Source organism: Lampetra planeri, chromosome 7 (assembly GCF_965212315.1).
Source record: "Lampetra planeri chromosome 7, kcLamPlan1.2.h2, whole genome shotgun sequence".
In the NCBI taxonomy this organism is placed as follows: Eukaryota; Metazoa; Chordata; class Hyperoartia; order Petromyzontiformes; family Petromyzontidae; genus Lampetra; species Lampetra planeri.
In genome coordinates, this window is record NC_136113.1 from 9301260 (window position 1) to 9323759 (window position 22500).

The window sequence follows — 22500 nt, forward strand, 5'->3', positions numbered from 1 at the left end:
AACGAGATGTGCGGAGCATATTTAATCCCAGGGCCGGGCAGTGTTTGTGCTGTGGCATTTGGTTTTTTTTGAGGAGCATGCAGCTGACGCATGGGCGGGTGGGCGGGGGGGCACACGGTAGACGCTATTGGTCCAGACACCTGACCCACATTCTCTCTCGGAGAAGAATGGCTGAGGTTTTGCGCCGTGCCGGAGTCGGGAATAATGGCAAGGGTTTTGCTCCAACACACGCACATGGCACACGGGCGGGCTGGATTAGTTGATCCAAACAACACGCGCGATGCCCTTTCAATTGAAGCAAATAAACAAACAATGCAGCGGTTTCGATTTGCATGCAGAATAAGAGTCAAAGGGCAGCAACAGAACGAGCAGATTAACTATTGCACAGCTTTAAAATGTTAGTTTAAAAAAAACAATATTTCTTAAGCGTAGTCATTGTCACGACCTATTTCTAGGAACAAAAACATTACTTGATAACAAGCTGTTCACCATATCGCTCGATTAGACTTGCATCACATAACTTATTAAACTATGCATGTTTATAGAAGTAATTTGATGTGCAAATAATTTACATCGAAATGCATGTTGAGTGGCTTAATCAGCCGATGTCGGGGTGACGAAGTTGACTTGTAATGATAAGCAAACTACGAAACAAAGATTTTATTATCAAGAAAGTAAAATTTATTTAATATTTGTACATAAGCAACAGGGTTCTTTCTGCAACTTAACCAGTTCAGTTGAGACCAAAGCCATACAAAAAAGCATATTAAGGCAGGGTTTCAGCAAGGCAAGTTTTGTTCCCTGTTATTTTCGTCCCTTTATAAGGCAGGCCAGTTAATTATAACACGTAAAAAAATGCATATTGCTCTGGTTGCCATTAGAGATTTGCAGTAAGGAATAATACACTTGCAAAACATCTCATTTTTTAGTATCACACAGGAACTTTACAGTTACAATACATGTTCATTTATCAGTAGAATATACTACACCCAGTGGTTTATTTCATCTTAACAGGTGGTTGGAGTACATTCATAGCATGCACTGCTTTAATAACATTATTTATACAACAGCCACAAGTTATGAACAGCACTGCTTACCTGAAAACGCAAATTCATAAAAGCTTTCATGATGCATTACAAAATCCACGAAAACAGCAGTCTTCAGGTGAATGGTTTGAAGCAGCCCACGATGTTACTTTGCATATTTAATTACTGCTTCCACAATTTACTTAAAACATATTCCGTGTAGTGATTACAGCTTACGCAGCATTTAATTTAGTTTTCGACATACAAATGAAGAGATCACATCACCTGCCACACACTGATCGAGCTAGCCTGCCACAGGTTGCAGTCGTGAAAGTTACTTTTTTCTTTCTAAGTGTGTTTCTGATTGTGGTATTAAGATTTAAGTATACTGGCATTTCAGCCAATTTCACAGTTGCTGTTTTACAGCCAATTGGGTAAATTGCTTAAAAAAAGGTTTCTCCCTTAAACAGCTCAGCTGGCAAAAGGCCAGACGAGTTTTTTAGTGTATCAAAATCATCCCAATCCTCCCACATACATATATTTAAATAGCAATACGTCTGACAAGGTAAACAAAACAGCATTGAGAATGTGAAAAAATTAAGGTTGTGTCAGTTTGCCAAACATTATTTTTAGGTCACGGTTAACCCACTTTTAATCTGGAATTTATATACAAGCTCTGTGTTCATATACTGTATCCAACCTGAACATACTTTTTCTATTTATGTAGTGCCTGTAAATAAAGCATATTATGCATAATATGGAATGCAGTAAAACTATTCCAGTATGACAACACGATAACCCACAACATAAAAATTAGATTCACTGGACCATAACAACCTTCACCAAACAATCACTAAAAAATGTCAAGTGTTCATTAGGCCAAAGCATGGCAAACCAGCAAGTCAACACTCAAAGGGCTGAACATACACGCAATTGTTCCTGCATTTGTACAAGTACATTTATGTTAATACAACGGTCCGATTCTAATTAAGTCCAGCAAGTACCATACTGTCCATGCCTTGAAATGACATGGGTATATAATTACAGAAATTGTATAGTTTCCCCCTAGACTTTATCATTTAAATTAAATAACATCAACTCAGCATTACAAATCCATGGGTGGTATTTAAATGAACTGCATTTTATACATAAAAAATATTAAAATGTAAGCAACTTACAATTTTCTTAGTTTACAAAATAAGCTTTATTTTAATGTGGGACCCTCAATGCATTAAACTGGATCACCTTAATGTAACCAAAACCATTCGTCACCTTTGATTTTATTTCAGCATGTTTTCATGAACGTATATAATATACCTATGCCATGCCAAAGACTACCAACGGTGAGCGTAAATGAGATTTTAAAAAAACGTTGAGCATTCAAGGAATCCAATATCTCGTTAAGAAAATTGCAGCTTCCATAGGTAATTTCCCAGGCACGGTGGCAACAGCAACTATGCTGTATTTCTTCACGGAGATCCTGGAAGGCCATTATGGCAAGTCACAGAGTAAACTATGCCAATGTTCGTTAGTGTTGCTGTTTATGCAATGTCTCTATTCGCCTCTGACATCAGCAAAAGCTACAGCGCTATAATCTCGCTGTCCATCAGGTCTCCTCCTTGTTGTGAATCACTCATGCTGCCCGCAGTGATCGAGATGGCTGCTGGGGAACTGGGTGCTGGGCTCGGTGCATCCACCACCTCCTCCTGGTTGTGGAACATGAAAGGACACTGGTGGATAAATGTCTCCAAGATCTGTTTGTACACACGTGTAGCCATAACGGGATCCACAACGGTGAAATCTGGCCGCATCAGCGTGGGCCAGAAGCATATCGAGAGGTTCTCGCTCGTCATCTTGTTCAAGCTACTGTTTTGGCTCACTCTGCAAGACAAAAAGTGCATGGGGATCAGGTACACATAGAATATTACAAATTAGAAAGGAGGAAGTAAGCATTCATTCAACATTAAAACAAGGCGCGAGGGTAGTGCATTAAAGGGCCTTAATTGTATTTGGTCATTCAGTTGTACGAAGAAATGTGTACAAAGAAATATGCACATGCTAGTGAACATACATATTTTAGTAAAACCACTAATATACATGTTGACAACACGAAAAACCGCTGGAAGTATGTAAGGTATGCATATACACATTCTTATATGCTGTATATGCTGGTATGAAACTAAAATTAATGTCAGTATTGGTAGGCTGTGCCTCCAGTTTCATAGTCTTTTGTTAATGGGTTTTGTAGTTTTTGTAAAAAATATAAAAAATATACAAACATAACATTTCCCGGGCCTAACAGCAAGTAGCCCATTTATACCTTGGAATAATTCAAGTCTACATAATGCTAAATGTTGTGAGTATAGTCAATTGCATCATATGCAGTTTACAACAAATGTTCTATGAGCCAGCAGCCCAAAATGCATAAGAGGAGTTTAGGTTTTACTGAGCTCAGAGCTCAATTCACTCACGAATGCAAATGTGTGACGACGTATTTGAGGACCGCCATGTTGGCCGCAGGCAATTTCTTCAGCTTCCCTCGTAGCGACAGCAGCTTTGTAGTTTTATCTGGTATGGCTGGAAACAAAATAGAGCAGATTTCAGTTTAGACTTTCCTCAACTAAATTAATGTAGCAATTATATTATATATAATATTCAGACACTAGTTGTGCATGTTACTGTTCGCAATCATATTCCATTAACATGCAATACACAAAGCAAGCTTACTAATGGCCTCTATCATGCCCTGATGTATGTCGTAAGGGATTAATGGTCCAGGAAGCTCGTTGAAGAATGCTTTTAGTGCCCCTGCAACGGCATTCACGTTGAGATCCATGTTATCAAAGATGATGTTCTGGTCTGAAAGAAAGCACACAACAAAATATGGTTATATTAAAATCCTGTATACATTATAATAATAAACACAATTTATTGCACCCGCATATTTCACGAAAACCAAATGCTTTGGTTATTAATTGTATGCCCTAGTATAACGAACCGAAAATTTTGGGAAAGGATTTAGACCCAAAAGTCACAGGTCTGCCGTATTAAAATGTTGCCCTCTGCTGGCAAAGCACAGAAAAACAAGTAGCAAAGCAAGCAATACTTTGCATCCAACTGTACAATTACTTTTCAAAAAAATGACGTTACATATGTTGCATTACACAAGTTAATAATACATTTCGGAAGTTGATTATGGGGCTCTTTCACACTGTTGATTTCAATCAATGGTAATGTTAATTTAGTAAATGAAACTGACATTGTTTTTGTTATTTAAAATTAAATTAGCGGCAAAAACGTCTCGTTATGGAAAATTCCACCTTGTGTGCTCACCTGCATCAAATGTCCGCTGAAGATTATCTTGCTCAACTTTACTCCCACTGACCCGGTACACACCTTCCATGGTTAATCCTAAAAAAAACAAGATACCCGCAATTGACAAGTCACTTATTACACTTTGTCAATTAGCACCTGGCCCTCAAATGATGTTGCAATATCTGTTTAATATAATTATTGCAATAAAACACCAAGTTGAGGCGAAAGTTGTTTGGGAATGAAATGCACACTGGTCAAATACATTCATATACAGAGAGTTGACAACCGGCAGCTTTGTTTATGACAAACAAGTGACATGAATTTAAAAAATGTGGCAGGTCATTCAAAGGGCAAAAAACAGCTTTTAAGCAAAAACATATTGCTGAACATACTGTATATATAAAATGGTGGATCATCATTAAGTGCTCTAACAATGTCAAAATGGTAAACAAAACAATCTGTTGAGTTTTAAAGTGACCAGTGCTTCCATTTTAAACTTAGTACAAGGATTTAACTAGAGCAAACAATAGTACTGAGCCCAGCCCTTGCGTTTCATTTGTGAGATTCTGCTGGTCTGGCAGGAAATTCCTGTTAAAAATTCGCTGGCAGAGACGTATCAGATTTTAAAGCACCCTTCTCTCCGAGTCCCACTATTCAAACCATTTTCTCATGGTTCCAGGACTTTTTTCAGGATGAGCATCTCATCATTATTTAGACAAAGGTGACAACTGAATAAAAGCTAATACACAAGAAATAAAAATATTAATTCCACAAAACTATAAAAAGACAGCTTTAGTTAATGGTGTGAGCTCAGGAAACAACTTGTAAAAGACAATCACTCTACCCACCATTGTGATCTTTATAACAAGGCTGTTTTTATCACCACACCAGAAATCTACACTTGTCTCAGTTTTTCTTTAAGACCTCTATCAAGAAACTGGTAATATTGTATATGTTATATTGAGTAAAACCTTTGCAATAAGAAATTCCTCAAAATACATATTTCCCAAAAGTAAATACTTGATTTAGATAATGTTCCTTTTGCCATGATACCCCTAAGTAATTAATGATGGCATTATTACATTTAAAGACTATTCCTATGGTTTTAAGTGAAGATTGGACTAGTCACTTGGACATTATATGCCAGTGTTGAAACATTAAATCCTACCTCATCGTATTTTATACCTATTGAACATTTAGTGCTATTTTTTTACTTTTATACCGCTTGATAATTACTCAATGTTACATATGCATTAACCGTGTTTGCTTCCTTAGAGTATGTCTCATTTTTATTATACGTTGCAGTATTTGTGCTTCTTTTATCCCCCGTTCTGGATTGTTTAAGCGACTCGTCTCTCTTTAGAGACTAGGTCTCAATGGGCTCTCACCCGGCTTAATGTTTTACTCAAACTACTACAAAGAAAGTATACTGTACTACTACAGTATACTAGACATGTATAAAAGTATATGAATAATGTAAAGGTACAGCATCCCACGATATTGTGCTTATCACACTTTCACAGGTTAAAACAATATATCTCACCCTTATCTTCAATGAATGTAATGCATTTTTCCACAAAGAGTGGGACAAGATTGTCTGGTGACTGAGCCACCTCAGTCAGTGGGTGTCCGAAGTAGTTTTTCCCTTCTGGTTTGCGGGTCTGCATGTGAAGAAACATTGGTAGTCAATATTCAGTAATCAACCTTCCACTAATAACGCTTTATTGCATCGAGGTGATGCAAAACACTCGACATGCAATCAATTGCTTTACTTTTGGCATACGACAAAATAATGGATTATTAAACTTATCAGGGCACCAAACTACGTATAGAGAATTGATTTTTGTTGTCATACGATCTCAAACAAAATGCCTAATGTGCTTAAGTGGATAGTTTTTACAACTACATTTTAGATTTTAGTAAAACATATATTCTTTGAATATGAAATTGGTATTCACCATGTTATGTAATGAAAAGATGGACAAATGTGTAATGAATAAATATAAATCACATTTAATGTAGCTCGAAGCATGAAAAAAATGTAAGTTTTGGGCACATCTATTTTAAGACTCTCAAGATACAACCTAAAATTTAAATATATTTATCAACTGAGATCATGGAAGCTCAATCCATTCGGAAGAAACACGTAACATACAGATTTCAGCATTTGCTTTCTAACGTGAGAAAATATTGCACAACACAATGGTGTCATGCTATTCAATAACGGAAATTCTTCTGATTAAATCTTTTACTATAGCTTTTACACCATATAATAGGCGAGTAAAATTGCAGGTTAATTAAATAATTAAACTCACAATACATGAATCAAGTCTTATGCGAGAGATTTGATGCATATCATCGGAAAGCAGTGAGTTCACATAAACACTGCATCCACTGGAGGCACTACATTCACATTTAAACATATTCTCAAATGTAAATGTTGGCCTTGAATTGAAGAAATTATTTAAACCACAGTCGAGAATTATTAAATACATACTCGATTTCCTTTGAATATCCAAAACCTAAGCCAGTGACTAAAAAATACAATTAATATTAACGTATACTCGTTGCACTGTTTTCTTATAATTGACTAAGTAAATGTACCTTTCTTCTACGCATCGACCTCTTATCATCCACGTCTCCAGACTTTATTCTGTTCCATCGTCGCGAATGGCGGACTGATGGAATTTGTACATCTGGATCTTCATCACTCCCATTTGCGGGAGAAACGATAACCTCTGGAGGTGCAGTCCGCCGTGGTTTAAGCCTCTCAGACCTCTGCTTGTAAGGAACGGGCTTACGCACTATGGTGACTTTACCGTCCAGTGGGAAAACATCCATGCCGTTATCCATGCTGCTGCTTGCAACCAACTGGCCTCTGGTTTTGCCTTGTTTGTTATCCTGAGGAAGTATGTAAATGAAATCTGACACTGGTCTATATTTGCTAATAGCATCAATGGGATCAGCATAGTCCTCCCGATCAATGTCATCAACAGACTTTCGCATTGGTCGTTTTGTCATCTCCCTTGAAATGCGCATTTCTTCCACTTTTCTGTTTAGTTCAACTGGATCTGGCTTCGGCATTAGCTTTGGTTTTGTAGGTACAACAGGGCCAACTGTGTAGCCTTTTGCAGCTGCATCTTCATAACCAATTCTAGGCGAGCTGAAAGCAGGAAAATTGCTAAAAAGCTGATCTTTGCTCAGGTGAGGCATAGACTGGGATTCAGTAAAATTTCCATGTGATCTTTCACTGATTGCAGGGGCTGTCTCACCATCATCTGCCAATCCGAATGTGCTTGAGCTCACACTCGTCAAATCAAAAGAAGATGAACCCACTGGCTCTCCTTCGCTCATGTCCCACAGGGTCATTGACTCTTCAATCTGTGACTTTCGACTGCAGACAGAGCTAAAGAACTGCTTAAACATTTCTGTCTGGTTTTGGAAGTGGGAAACCGTTTCAAATTTGGCTGTTATGTCTCCAGCAATTTCATCCCCTTCCATCACCAGCTCCTTGGTGACATCATCCAAAAAGTCAAAATCTGTATTTGTGATAGCCAGTATGTATATGGGTATCACATCGGGAACATTTGAAAGGAATGCCCTCAGCATGGCTAAAGAGGCTTTTCTATTCGCAGAGTAAACAAGAATGTGCCCATGAACCAATTCTTCTCTTCGTAGGAAGGCTGAGTGGTAAGATATTGCAGTCACCTCCACACGCCTTCTCTGTGACCCCAAAATCAAATCCAACAGCATGGTGTGATTTTCTCCACTTTTTCCTATGCTGCAAAATGGTGAATCCAGGAAAGGTGCTAGGACACGAGCTGGATCGATGGCATCACCACACATGACGCACATGACAACTTTGAGATCAACCTCGGACATATCTTTAATGCTTGGAGATGGATTTATCACAGAAGGCCGCACTGTCCTTGCTTCAAGAAACTCGCCAAGTGCTTTCTTTATGTTTTGTGCATGGAATTTGCAGTTGTAGGCATTTCCTTCTGTCGGGCTGTCAACAAATGGGCACTGCAGCTTATTTGCTAGCTCTTTTCCTTGTATCTTCAATGTTTTTTGCATGACACTGGATTGCTTCTTTTCGTTTGCCATGAGCAATACTACTGGTAGGTTTGAGTTTTCTTTTCTGCTGGTGTATTGCGGTCGTAAGCAGTCTTCAATGTAATGCATTGTGTCAAATGAGTTGAACACACACAAACATCCATGTGGTTTGAACCCATCGGTCTTCAGCGAGTTCAATGCTTTTTTCATGTCCCCTTCAACCATCTTCAATCTTAACTCGTATGTCTTGTCATCCAAAACATATTCATCCTCTTTCAACTGCCCCTTTATTTCATCAGCAAGCTCACCTGCCAATTTACCTTTTCCTAGGAGCACAATATTCAATCGATCCATGCTTCCGCTGTCTGAAATGCAACAAGACTTGGGCCGGCTGAGAGGCTGTGGTGGCCTTTTAGCTAGCAGCTCCTGAATTTGAATATCCATGCAGGTTTGACCACAAGGACATGTTTCAATTGTTGGATGATACACAAATCCAATACGTTTGTACAGCAAGGCTTGTCTCTCAGCCTGCAACTTCTGTAGCGCTTTATACCTTGCCTCCTCTTTTATCTCATTATTTATTGCGGCCATTTTCTCATGGCTAGGTGTTGCATTGACATCAAGGTCGACAAACAAATCTGAATGCTCCATAAGCATCTCCAGAAAGTCGTCTTTTGCCTTTTCTGTTATTTCTTGCTGATGTTTTGCATAGATATCTATTTTGTCTATATCAGACAAATGCTGGTATGGTTCCTCATCTTTCAGCAGCCCACTCACTTCTTCCCAAGGTTTTCCAGGCTCGACAATGTAGCTCTTTCCAAGAATCGTTTTAAATTGAACTTTCATTTCTGCCTTCCACCTCAGCGCTTGAAGTTTTTTAACATGATCATTGAAAACTGTTTCTGCCTCTTTCTCCTGCAGGAAGTCATATGGTATCCTTAGGTCCTCTTGGTTCTCAATGTGCTTGCTATCTTCCCATCGCTCACTTAGCACAATGAAGTACGTTCCAAAGTCCAACTTCTTTTCTTTCACAAGGATCTGTACTTCATCCCAAGTCAGGTGTTCAATTTCTTCCAGAGCAGGGACAAGGATCTCCAAATCTCTAGACAGATTAGCGAGGTATTCTGCCTTTTTTCGCAAAACAAAATTATCTTTAAGCCTTACAAGATGTTTTTTGAAGAGGTCTTTCGCATTCTTGCAACCCTTGAGATTGATGTAATTTTGGTAATCCTTTACATCACACATCCTCCTTGACTCAAAAAGCCATTGAGCATGAAAGTCATTCACACATCGAACAAGCAGCTGTTTGAATTTTTCTGTGGCAGCATCAACAATCTCCTTTTGCTGACGTGCAGCATCTGCATAGGGAATGATCTTGGGCTTCACTCTTGACTTGTCAATTATTTGTGCCAGTGCAATGAAAGCCAGTTCTACATTGACATTCTCACTCGCCGATGTTTCAATCAAAGGAATGCTGATCTTTCCCTTGGTTAGAAATGCCTGCAGTTCCCGGACACAATGATCATGCATGATGTCACACTTAGTGGCAACCAACAGAATTGGTTTCTTTGTCTTAGCTAGCTGCTTGTACAAACTGCTAAGAAATTCCAGCTGATTATCTATTGGTCTGTTCTGCACTTGGCTCACATCGCAGCAAAGCAAGAAACCATCAATGTTGAGTTTCCCATCTGGCATTTGCTTTTGTTCAAAATCTTGCTCTATTCCAAGCTGGTCAGTGCAGATGTACATTAACTTTTCTGCTGAACTTAGCTTTGTCGCTGCTGCACGTTTGACATATGGTTGCAAGTTGGTACTTCGATGAGGCTGGAAAGTGGCATCGTCAATGAATTCGGTCTGTTCCACGACACGAAATGAATATTCCCACCCTTCATCTAACTTTTTAACTTCTCCCCAATAGAGAAAGTGGTCATTATTGACAACACGACCACCAAAATCGCTTTGACTAATTAACGATGTGTGCACATCATAGAAGTCATCTTCCTTTGTTCGAACAAAACGGTTGCATAAGCAGGACTTCCCAACTCCGGCAGATCCCTTTTCTTTTTCTGTACCCGAAAGGCCAACAACACTAATGTTGAATACCCGAGTGTCTTTGTGTTTAGCCATAATCGTTATCCCATTATCTTGATGGGAAAAGAGGTGCTGGATGATGTAGCTTGTTCCATGTATAATGAAAGATCGTTGAGCTGCAATATGGAAGTAGTGTTTTTCCTCCTAAGTGCATGAAATAAAAGGTTTTCTTTGATACTGCAGATGAGACTCCATCCAGGGATTACATGTGTCCTGGTTGATAACCTGCAGAAACATCAATGAATAAATTAGTCTCATTACAATTTACATTGTAAGGAAAGTAAGAATATAACAATTAAAAACCTTACAATTGTAATATTAGTAGTCTGCATTTTGGCTCATGCAGTGTATTGAATGATGCGTACATTTCTCATTATTTCTCATATCTTTTGAGAAGATTACTTAACACATCCTCGAATTGTTAGAACAGTAATACACATATAATACAATGAGTGGCTTTATTTTCCTTAATAGTTACCTGTTCCTTTGCAGTGTATAGCAGCAAAGCCGCAATTGACACATTTGGCAAACATGCTGCACAATTTTAGCAACTTGTTGGAATTAACCAAATCCACAGAAAGGGCATGTATTACGATCATTTGTATTAGTATCTAGGCACACCGTGACATTAATTACAATACAGTACTTAGAAATGCAATTATTATTAAATATCCTTATTAAAATGTAAATTAGAAAGAAAGTTGAACTACTCAAAAAACAAAACGTGCATAACCTACCATCACGTATACAAGTCGAACAAGAAAATTACATCACTACCAATGTTCTGGTACTGTATATCATTTATATAAAAGCCACTTTAACATTCAACATGTGTTGTTGTGTGTCCTTCAGACACATGCATTGCTTGCTATAGCCAAAATTCGCCTGGGTCTATAAATTGTAGTATGGAACTATGGCAACATATTTATGTCTACTGCTGCAAAATGATGTTGAAATCTTATGTACAGCTTACACCTTTTTTTCGTTTGTGATAAAATAGCTTTATGTATGAGTAATATTAAATTAAGCAGGTCCAACAGAAAAAAATGTCATAAAGTCACGAAATACTTTACTTTACTCGTAACACTATCCACACGTTATGAACCACTTACACAGCTAATTTGCTACGTTTATTTCCTTTGGAAATAATCGTAATCAATATAATCTACACAAAGTACTATGCACAAATAACTATGTTTATACTGCATAAGCCTAATCATGAATCAGAGTACTAAAAGTGATTATGTTGACCAACATAGAAAGTTGCTGAGTGTATTCTTTATAATGTGGGTTGTGAAACTTCTACATCTTGAGGCAGGAATGAGCAAGCATTAGCAGCACATGGCCCATCAGTCTGCACGATGAATATAAAAATGACGAAATGTATGTACATTTACATATGCGTTCTTTTTATGTACTCTGTGACAAAGAGTGCCTGAATGAAACTGAAAATTGCTTAATTCTTTACTACCCAGATTTGATATATATTTTTACAGTTTTTGTTAGTTCTAAGTCATTAATCGTACTTGTGAGATCAATGCCAAAATATGTGGTACCAGATCAACAAGTTTAACAGCATGCACGACGTCGCCAATACTGGTACTGTAAATAACTGGAAATGCACATTTCAAAAGCTGCAAACGGCATATAAAAATTGCTTGAGGTCATATATTTTAAGTCATGTAAAAGAATACAACACTGTATATCAAAATAGTATTGTTCTACAACTTAAAATAAAATATTCGAAAACTAACATTTCACTACAAACTCAAATCTCAATCGTGGCAAGATCATTGAACCATCACAAACATGACTTGTTATGTCCATCAACATGGTTAAATAGGAAATTGCTAAATGTCAAATTGTTTTCACATTTAAATGATCACACACTGGATATTAGTATTGACCACATTTTGTAATCAGCAAACGCTCTTGTGAGCCTACGTGAGCCTGTAGATTCCTTCTTAGACAACGTCAAGGCAACACACAAGATTAACGATACCCAAACGCACTACAATAATGTAAACCATGCAGGGCACAACGCATCCCTTATGATAGGGCACAATCTGGAAAGGAGTGTATACCGTGTGGACAATACTTTCCACAGCGTCGAACAGACCGTAATTAAACCATCAACGACAGCACCACGGAAACCAAACACTTAAATTGGTACGCCACGTGAATCAGGTATCCTAATTATCGTTTGATTAACTTTAAAACGCTCCACCCCACCCCCAAAGGAACGCACGCACTGGCTGTAAAAATTCCCCGGCCTCAAAATGAAAGATTGTGTGAACTTGGGCCCTTTTCACAGTACAACGTGGTCAACACACACGCGCGCGCACACATTCTACGATCTCTCTATCTTAAGCGCTCCAAAGAAACTTTGGTCTTGTAGTATATACTACGATAGAACCGCAAAAAAATGTCGCTCATTAATACAACACGGCGAGTTTAATACCGAAGCAAATAGCGCCATGACATAATACGTACCAAGGTGGCATAACACTGTACTGTATTATCGTGACAGCATTGCGTTAAGAGTACGAATACAGTAATTGGTGTTTATTAGAGATGAAATAGTATCATGACAGTAGTGCGATGATATTTCAGTAATAGTAGTAGAAGTACTTGTGTCAGTTATGCTGGAGCATAACAGCATTACAGATAGTAAATTAGTATAGTTTTGTTTCAGTATGACATTATTCAAGTACTTTTAACAGTGTATTATAGTGTCAGTAATAGCGTGTAAATATAGCACTATACTATACTTGAGTCATGACCTAGTTTAAGTGTGATAGTAACGAATATAGTAACGATAGTGCCGTGCAAATAATTTGGTAGTGCACGGTGTGTGTTAAATACAGTATAACGTGATAGTGTCACAGTGTGATGGTGCCATGTTGTCATAGTAGCAGTGTAATGGTTTTGCAATTATATTATCGTTGGATTCTTGACTATTGGGATCACAGTGCAATGTTTTTTTTCTATATAGTGTGACAGTATGTGTAGTCCTGTGACAGTACAATGTGACAGCATGATCATAATATTTACTGTAATTATACTGTGGTTCTGAGTGTCATTCTACCGTGGTCTATACCATAGAAGTGCAAAGTGACACTGTAATAGTGTGATGCTATGGAGTGATGTATGGTAATGTATGCTACAATATGATAAGTGTTTTTTTGTAATAGTATAGTAGTGTCATGGTAATTTAGTAATGGATTTCGATTCGTATTGTGGGTTCATAATATGATACTATTATAAATTATCTGAATGTGTGATTAGGTTTTGGTGCGATGGTATTCGAAGTGTTAGTATTGTATTTGGGAGTTACAATGTAAATACATCGCATGATAAGTTATGGTAATAGAGCAAGATATTGTTACGTATTGTGATAGTACTGTGTGATGCTATCTGATGGTGTAGAGAGTGTACTGTATTTGTTACATTAATACTGCAGTATTAGTGTGACGGCAGTCACGATATCGTGGGATATTGCAGTATCACCGTATAATAGTGTGATGTTGTGGTGCGATGTAGGGTCAGGGTATAATGTGATCAAGTTTAATGACAGTGTAATAGTATATTAGTGTAATAGTACTTTGGAAGCCAAGTGTGATGGTTTAGTGATTGCATCGTGTGACACTACCTTAGTTTTAGTACTCAATGTTGCAGTGACGTAAATGGGATGGCTTTTGTAATAAAGTGATGTTAATTGTGATAATGTAATTGTGGTATTGTGATGTAACATTGTCATGGTATTAAAGCATTCTACAGGGTGGGCCAGATGTATTGTGATCCACATTTAATTCGATAAAACTTTATTTTTTCAAGGACGGGTTATTCATAACAAAAAATGAATACGGAAAGTGAAAAAATGTTAGGGGTCAATTAAGTGGGGGTCACAAGACACTTGGACCACCCTGTCGTGTAATCGTATTGTTATTTTACAGTGTTAAATGTATTATGGTAGAGTAATCTATCATGGCACTAAATTGTTAAAGGGTGACAATATTCGCCTGTTGGTGTGAAAGTGTGCTGAGCACGATGGTGTCAGTGTAGTAATTGTCAGTGTTATGGAATTGATACTATAACTGTGGTGTGAAAATGTGATGGTATCATGGTGTTCTCGTGTTATGGAATTATAGTGAGAGAGTAATTAATACTATAGGGCAAATGTGTCGTACAGTGTGGTGGTAAGGTAATAGTGTGATGACACTGGTGTAAAAAGTGTTAATATGAGGGTGTACCATGGTGTTCATTCAATGATATTGTCATGTCAGTGTGGTAGCACTGTGGAGTGTGATCACAGTGTGACTATACAATAGTGTTGTAGTGTGATGTTATAGTACTACAAAGCCATGTTAAAGTGTGGCAGAACTATAGTGCGCGAAAGTGCAGCGATAAAATGTGATGTATCAAGACATTCTAATGCCGTGTGGAACGCAGGGCCTAGTAGTTCCATTCCTGGCCACTTAACATCGGTGGCGAGTGGCACGTGAACCGGTCCTGTACCCTGCTCGCCCACCTTCACCAACCCGCAATGGTCAATAACTATTTTCTATTTTACCTGGGTAATGCCCAGAAGCGGTCTGGCCACAAATTATAACTAAACTTAGTGGCTTATCATGTGGACATTTATAGCAGCCAAATAGTCTAAAACGCATGTTTCTAACCAACCATTATGACAACATTGTGCAGCATAGGACTTTAAAAGCATTGTAAACTATAGTTTATTATCAGTGCGATAGTATTGTCATGGGGCCTGAAGGGACTGTCGTGTTAGGAGTGTTGGGGATGAGGTATTGTGATGTTATCGTTAGACTGTACTGGTCTTCAGTTTTTACCTGGTAAAACAAAATGAGCTGTGGACTTGATTTGGGCCTGTAGAGTCAGTGAATGTGCCGTGATGTGTTACTGTGGTGTTAAAAGTGTGTCGGTATTCTGATGTTCTGGTTTTCTAGTGAGCGCGAATCGAACTTGGGTCGCTCTCCACCCTCCCCCATTGGTCGACTCCGCCTCAAATGAATACTGTACCTGGTGCTTGCTAACAGCTCTTGCCCCAACAATCTGTTAAGGCTATAACGAGGAATGTTTGTCTTTGGTATTCTCGTGCGATGGTATTTTTGATGTTATGCTGCGATGGAACTGTGCGTTACAATGTGATGGTACCGGACTGTACAATGTCACGAGATTGGTATTGAGCAGTCTGATGCTATCGTATTATCGTGTAGTCTTGCATGTTACAATGCTTAATGTTGTATAGGATGTCCTGCCGTCTTGTGGCGTAATGGATCCATGCCACTTGTGATGGTACCGTGAGTGCTGATACAAATTCTATTGGAGCTTTACAATGTGGGATTGTTATTTTATAGTGCGATGTAATGCACTACGTGGGTTAAAGTATTGGTGGTACTGTATTGACGCTATAGTGTGACGGTATAGAGTGATATGCCACTGTTGCTTTAGTATAATGCGGTCCTGTTACTATGACTTTACTGTCATTGCCATGTGCTGGAGTTATAGTGTAATGTTAAAGTGTATTGCCGTGGTGTAACGTGATGGCATTATGGTGATAGCACTACGCCTCTGCGATGTTACTACTTGTTGTGATGGAACTGTGATGTTGTTACATCGACTGTGCTTCCACTGGAAAACTCTGCCGCATGGACCTTTCATTAAAACCTCCAGGGCATCGCCGCAACGATAGCCATTCTCTTTAACCGAGCAAATATCACAACCACGCACACACACACCCACACTTCCACAGAAAAATGCAACGTTTACACAACAACCACTTCAATGAAGTATCAAGTAAAACAAGAAGGAACGAGACTACACGTGAATGCCAAAGGCTTCGACAGCGAGGAGACCGGGAGGGGGAGAAGACGAGGGGCGGACGAGAGAGACACCGCCGCCACCACCACCACCACCACTGCCACCACCGCTACCACCGCCGTGACCACCACCACCGCCATGACCACCACCAACCACCACCACCAACCACCACCGTGACCACCACCAACCACCGCCACCAACCACCACCGCCACCACCAACCACCACCACCGTGACCACCACCACCAACCACCGCCACCACCAACCACCACCACCGTGACCACCACCACTGACCACCACCACCACCGTGACCACCACCAACCACCGCCACCAACCACCACCGCCGTGACCACCACCACCACCGTGACCACCACCACTGACCACCACCACCAACCTGACCACCACCACAACCACCAACACCACCACCAACACAACCACTAACGTGACTAACACCACCACCAACCACCACCGCCTCCGTGACCGCCTCCGCCTCTGCGCAAACTTTTTATCTCAACATTCAACAGCTCCGGCTACGACTAAACTACACGAGCGCCATCGCCGAGCCAACCACACGCCTCTCGACTCGTCGCCTCCATCAACAATTGTGTCTTTAAAGTTTCTATATTTACCGTGGATGAGGATGAACAGGATGACGACGACGAGGGGTGAGGAGGAGGCGGTGGTGGTGGAGGAGTTCGCGGGGCGAGGCCACTAGCAGAGAGAAGCGGGCCCGGACGCTCAGCCGAGCACCGACTTATAATTAATACGACTACTTCAGCTCATTATTATTATTACCTCGGCACAGCGACGGGAGACGTCGGCGACGCAGCTGACGGCGAGTTTAGGTGACTTGAGCGGAAACAAAAAAGAAGACTTTAAAAGTGCAAAAGGCGCCCTTCGCTCGCCTCCCCTCAGCGCCTTCTTCGTCGTCGCCAGAGCGGCCGCCGAGCTTAGGGGCGGGGCCAAAGTGAAGGGGGAGGAGTCGCGAAGGGGGTGGGCGGGGCGAGGCGGGGGGGAGGGGCAGTGGAAAGGGGGAGGGGAGCACCCCAATCCCCCCCCACCCGCACGAAACAAAATGGGCGGGGTAATAGGGAGGCGGGGCCGGAAATAAGGCGGGACTCTGCGCGCTCGCGCACGCGCACTTCTCGGCGTCGTCGTCGCGCGCCGGCCCCTCCCCACACGCCGACAAAATGGCGGGAGAAGTTCGCGCCACACTGCGCATGCGCGAGGCTAAGCTCCTCCCCCCCCTCTCTTGCCCCCCCCACACCGAAAGCCTCGCCCCGCCCCGCCCCCACATCCTCCACGACTCCGCCCCTCAACTGGTGGCCTCACCAAAGCCAAGTTTTTCATTTATGTCAAGTTTCATTTATTTGGTATAGCCCTGTGAGCCATGCGGCTCTTAAGTCGGGTGCAACCGCAAACAAAATATGAACATCTTCTTGGTTCTTTCGGTAAAGTCAAGAAGATGAATCCCTGCAGTCACGAAAGCTTTACATCGAAAAATATGAACAGAGAACATCTTAAAGCGACGACGCGCAACAGAAACATCCTGGATAAACCAGCAAATCTTTAAAAAAAAACGCTGTGTGCAAAGATCCCAGTGTGATGCAAGTCAAACAACCATAACACAATTTAGATTACCCATGTTTTTAAAATCAACAAAATAATGCTATAAAAACAACAGTAATCATAAGAAATTATTTAAATTGAAAAATAAACGATATATAACAAGCAATTGCGTTGATCTCAGAATGGAACTGGTTATTTATATGTATGGTTATTTATATGGTTATGTTTGGTTATTTATACTGGAATAATCTGTTAAGCTATAAAGGTCTTCTCTACTGGACATCACTGATTTTTCAAGGGGGCAGGTCAGAACGTTACAACAACAAACAATACAAAATTGACGATATGAGTGCAAAGTATTGGAAACGTAAACGAATACCTTTTTTAAAAAACACAAATAAAACGTAACAATTGATTTTTATCTTACCAGGTTAAGCCCAACTGAGCTCTTAGCTTATTTTTCAGAAGTGACCTGGCCACAAATGACCTTGGTTGGATTCCAGCAGTGTGTGCAGTCGTTTTAAATATAAGTTTTAAAATATATATACAATACTACAGTACTTTTCAAGCTTCCTGACCGCATATTGAGTAGTTCTTAGTCTTACAATCAAATTCTGACTTAAATCAATCAAACATTCAATTAAACAAGTCACATCTATCAATCATTCTCTGTTAATGCCTCAAACAGCTGAACTTTCATAACCTCTGATATTTCCTTACTTATTCTCCCATCTAAATCACAGTTTGATGCCAAGCTGTCGATTATTTTGTAACTTCACTTACATCCTGTTTGTTTACATATAACTGCAATAGTGATCCTAGCCCTGTTTAATATTTCTGTAACTTAATTGTAATTGTGCTGTGATCAGTAAAAAAACGAATCTGCCCAAGTCGACTTATGCCACAGGGACTTTAATAGTTAACATTGATTTATATTTGTGCTGATTTCATAGGGTTACTCTTGCCAATGAAACTCCTATTCAGATCTCTTGAGTTCTTACCTGTGTCATGGGACCGTAAACGGGGTTCACTGCTGGGCTCTGGACCAATCACACGGCCCGGGGTATTGGGGGGCGGAGCCCAGTATGGGGGCATATGGGAGGGGCCGCCGTTCACCTCGGGTCCAATCGGAAGCGAGGTGAATGGGGGTGGAGCCAGAAGGGCGCTATGGGAAAGCCGGATCTGATGGTCCGGAAGGGGAGGAGACAGGATCACGTGGTAAAGGGGATATAGGTGGGAGCCCGGAAGGGCTCCGGGTCAGTTGTTGGAGTGAAGAAGCTGTACCACGTTGGGTTGCCGGAGGGGATCCGCGCCATCAGCCACGTGGCTGGAGGAGCTTCGGCACACCGCGCGTGGGGAGACGCTGGTCTGCTGGCAGGACCAGCGGGGTGCGAGCAAGAAGCTAAATAAAGAGCAACGGAGACCAGCAGTGTGTGACGAAGTCCTTTATTACACCTGGTTAGACAAAAACTTGAAATTTTAAACGAGGGCTTGACATTAAACATCAGAATCAGAATATTTATCCTGGAGAAATCCGATGAGCTATTAATCTCTTTTTCACAGATGTCCAGGAGGTGTGATCATATGGCCAGGAGGATTAGACTTTAGGCGGGCCGTGATGGATTATGTTTAAACCCGATATACATTTTCACATGAGTGCATTTCAGAAATGCAAGTTTGCAATCGCTATGTCCAACACCAACTTGAGGTGGCATTGTAAAGTCACTGAAAGGGGTTGAGCTCAGCATTGAACATTTGTGTTAACAATCTTGATTTGAAGCTTTCGTGACTGCAGGAATTCATACTCTTTAGTTTTTTCGGTAAAGTCACGTAGGTAGAAAAAATAATAGATCACGACGTTTCGATCGCCACACAAGCAACCGTCTTCAGGTGAGATTGGTTGCTTGTGTGGCGATCGAAACGTGATCTATTATTTTTTCTACCTTCGTGACTTTACCGAAAGAACGAAAGAGTATTTGTTTTAACCTTTAAACAAAGGCACGCTATGTGTTTGGGATCATTCTAGAACTGATACATTTCCTGGACAAGTTGCATGAAACACCCCTGAAGTGAAAAGGCCCCTGAATTCACACTAATATATACTGGAAAGCAGAGGTGTGGACTCGAGTCATGTGACTTGGACTTGAGTCAGACTCGAGTCATGAATTTGATGACTTGCGACTCGACTTGGACTTGCATAACAATGACTTTGTCCCACCTATGAGATGTGGACTCGAGTCATGTGACTTGGACTCGAGTCAGACTCGAGTCATGAATTTGATGACTTGCGACTCGACTTGGACTTGCATAACAATGACTTTGTCCCACCTCTGCTGGAAAGTAAGGGGAATTTCTAAATAATCTCAACTCGCAAAAGCCATCTATCCAGTTCACCATGGAAGTGGAAGCTGACAGAATTCTATACCATTTCTGGGGTCAAAATGGTAAAATAACACACGATTACCAAAAGAAAACGCATACCGACGCCTATCTGAATGCAGTCACACCATCACCCCGCACAGAAATCTGCTCTTATCAAGACGCTCATTCGTCGAGCTTAGAAAGTGTCAGATGGTGACAGTCTGAGAAGTGAAATTCCACATGTTAAAGAAGCGCTGCATTCTAGGACTGATACATGATGCACAAATCAACAGGGCATTGAATGCCAAAACAAAATCAAATAACACGAGCGTTGAAACTGCCCAAGTAATTAAAATGATCAAAATACCGCACATTGCGGGAGTACATACAATACAGAAATTAATATCTGGTACAAAAGATGTATTACCAAAGCTATAAACAGAAGGTGTGTACAGGATTAACTGCATGTGTGGTAAATGTTATGTTGAGCAAACAGGACGAATCATCAGCACGAGACTTAAAGAACATCAGAGAAATATTAAATTCTCCCAAATACATCTGTCAGCAGTAGCAGAACACGCGTGCAACAAGGCCACTGAATTGATTTTGATAATGTTGAAGTGTTGTGAAAAACTAGCTACTACTGGCCAAGACTAATCAGAGAATCTATCGAAATTGAAATAAATACAAATGATTTTAACCATTCAGATAGCTACCGCCTTGGTCACCACATCTACGCCTCGATATAAGGAACGAAACAGGTGGACTTCTCCACAAATCTGGCTGTCGCCTGATGAAGCTAGTTGTAATTACTGGTGAAACGTCGTACTCAGATTGTAAATGTTGTGGCTTGGCTCTCCAACACACCGGTGTGCTGTACTAGTGACGAATTGGCCACGTTCTGTTTACGTGACAACCCTTACTAGTTGGCTGTGTTGGGTGGTGGTGGGTTTTAACGACACATTTATATATTTACGCGCTCTAAACCCCAAAAAACCCCTCTATTATGGATAAACTAAGGGGAGTTTTCTCATTAGTCGCGTTTTGCTATTGACCCCTGGGTTATTGCATACCCTTATCAGTGCGTACCTTATTACAGACCAATTCAGACCTTATTGGTCACCCCGTACCTTTATAAATCTCAAGGTTCATCCGATAAAATCCCATCACAAATAAGCAAAAAAGTTTTGCCCGTATTGAAACGGCTGTACACCGTTTGGACCTGAAAACTCAATTTCTCTGTACAAGAATACAGGTACACCGTATGGTTTGACAATAATGTTATTGTAACTAATCGACAGAGCCCGAGTCCTTTATCCAGCAGTGGATTGACAACCGCCGTGTATTATTACCACACGTGAACAGGTATACACTTTCTAAGCAGGGGTGCGTAACGCACAGCAGACAGCACCGGAACTAGGGTAAGGGTATAGCAAATAAGACACCATGATTTCGACCCAGCTTAAATAGACGCTCCAAGCCTGGGGTTGTTTCATTCAGACTCTGTCTTCTCGACAGACCTATTCTTCACCTGAGGACGGCTGCTTGCGTTGTGGCCGAAACGTCGTGAGAAATATTTTATTATGTTTTATTTTTATTATTTTATTATTTCTATTCTACGTGACTTTACCGAAAGAACCAAGAAGAAGACACCATGAGTTTTTGGACAAGTCGGGTTGTATGAGGATGCATGCACAGACAGCAGAAAGGAGGCAGGTCAAAAGCAGAGCAACTGTGATGATGGGACATTGTCGCTCAAGAGATAGAGAGCTGGGCTGGTAGCGCTGATAACCTGGGATTTAACAAGGATTTCAGCCACGCATAATTAAACCAGGAAACCTACCATGGTATAGTGAGTTTATGGCCATGGCCTGGTCACAAACAACTGCTGTACATAAAGAAAAACCACGTAGCATTTAATATTGGTTTGTGCCTAAATTCAAACACTGATAAAGTCAACACAAATATTGGTTTGATTGCTATGTGAAAAATGTCTCTCTGCAGCAGGGCAATTGGGGAAATACACATCCTAGTATTAATTCTAGATTTGAAGCTTTCGTGACTGCAAGGATTCATACTCTTAGGTTTTTTCGGTAAAGTCACGTAGGTAAATAAAAATAATAATAAAATAAAAATAAATGAAAATTGTATTATTATTATTTTTACCTACGTGACTTTACCGAAAAAGCCTAAGAGTATACATCCTAGTATGTGGATAAAAGGTCAGTTGAAGTGGTATCAGAA

General features: G+C 40.4%; 1 protein-coding gene across 2 annotated transcripts; it reads right to left on the reverse strand.

Annotated features, from left to right (window-relative positions):
- Window positions 1-658: 658 nt before the first annotated feature.
- LOC144719910 (rho GTPase-activating protein 5-like) lies at window positions 659-17295 on the reverse strand. Of its 2 annotated transcripts, none has more exons than XM_078596234.1 (7): window positions 17122-17295; window positions 6945-10712; window positions 5884-6001; window positions 4359-4436; window positions 3753-3884; window positions 3497-3602; window positions 659-2906 (listed from the first exon to the last, which is right to left on the reverse strand). In XM_078596234.1, exons 2-7 carry the CDS (start codon window positions 10521-10523, stop codon window positions 2606-2608), a joined length of 4314 nt encoding a protein of 1437 aa, XP_078452360.1. In that variant the 5' UTR covers window positions 10524-10712; window positions 17122-17295; the 3' UTR covers window positions 659-2605. The 2 variants fall into 2 exon arrangements, with proteins under 2 accessions (XP_078452360.1, XP_078452359.1); XM_078596233.1 differs by having other exon boundaries at window positions 16956-17295.
- Between the last annotated feature and the right edge of the window lie 5205 nt (window positions 17296-22500).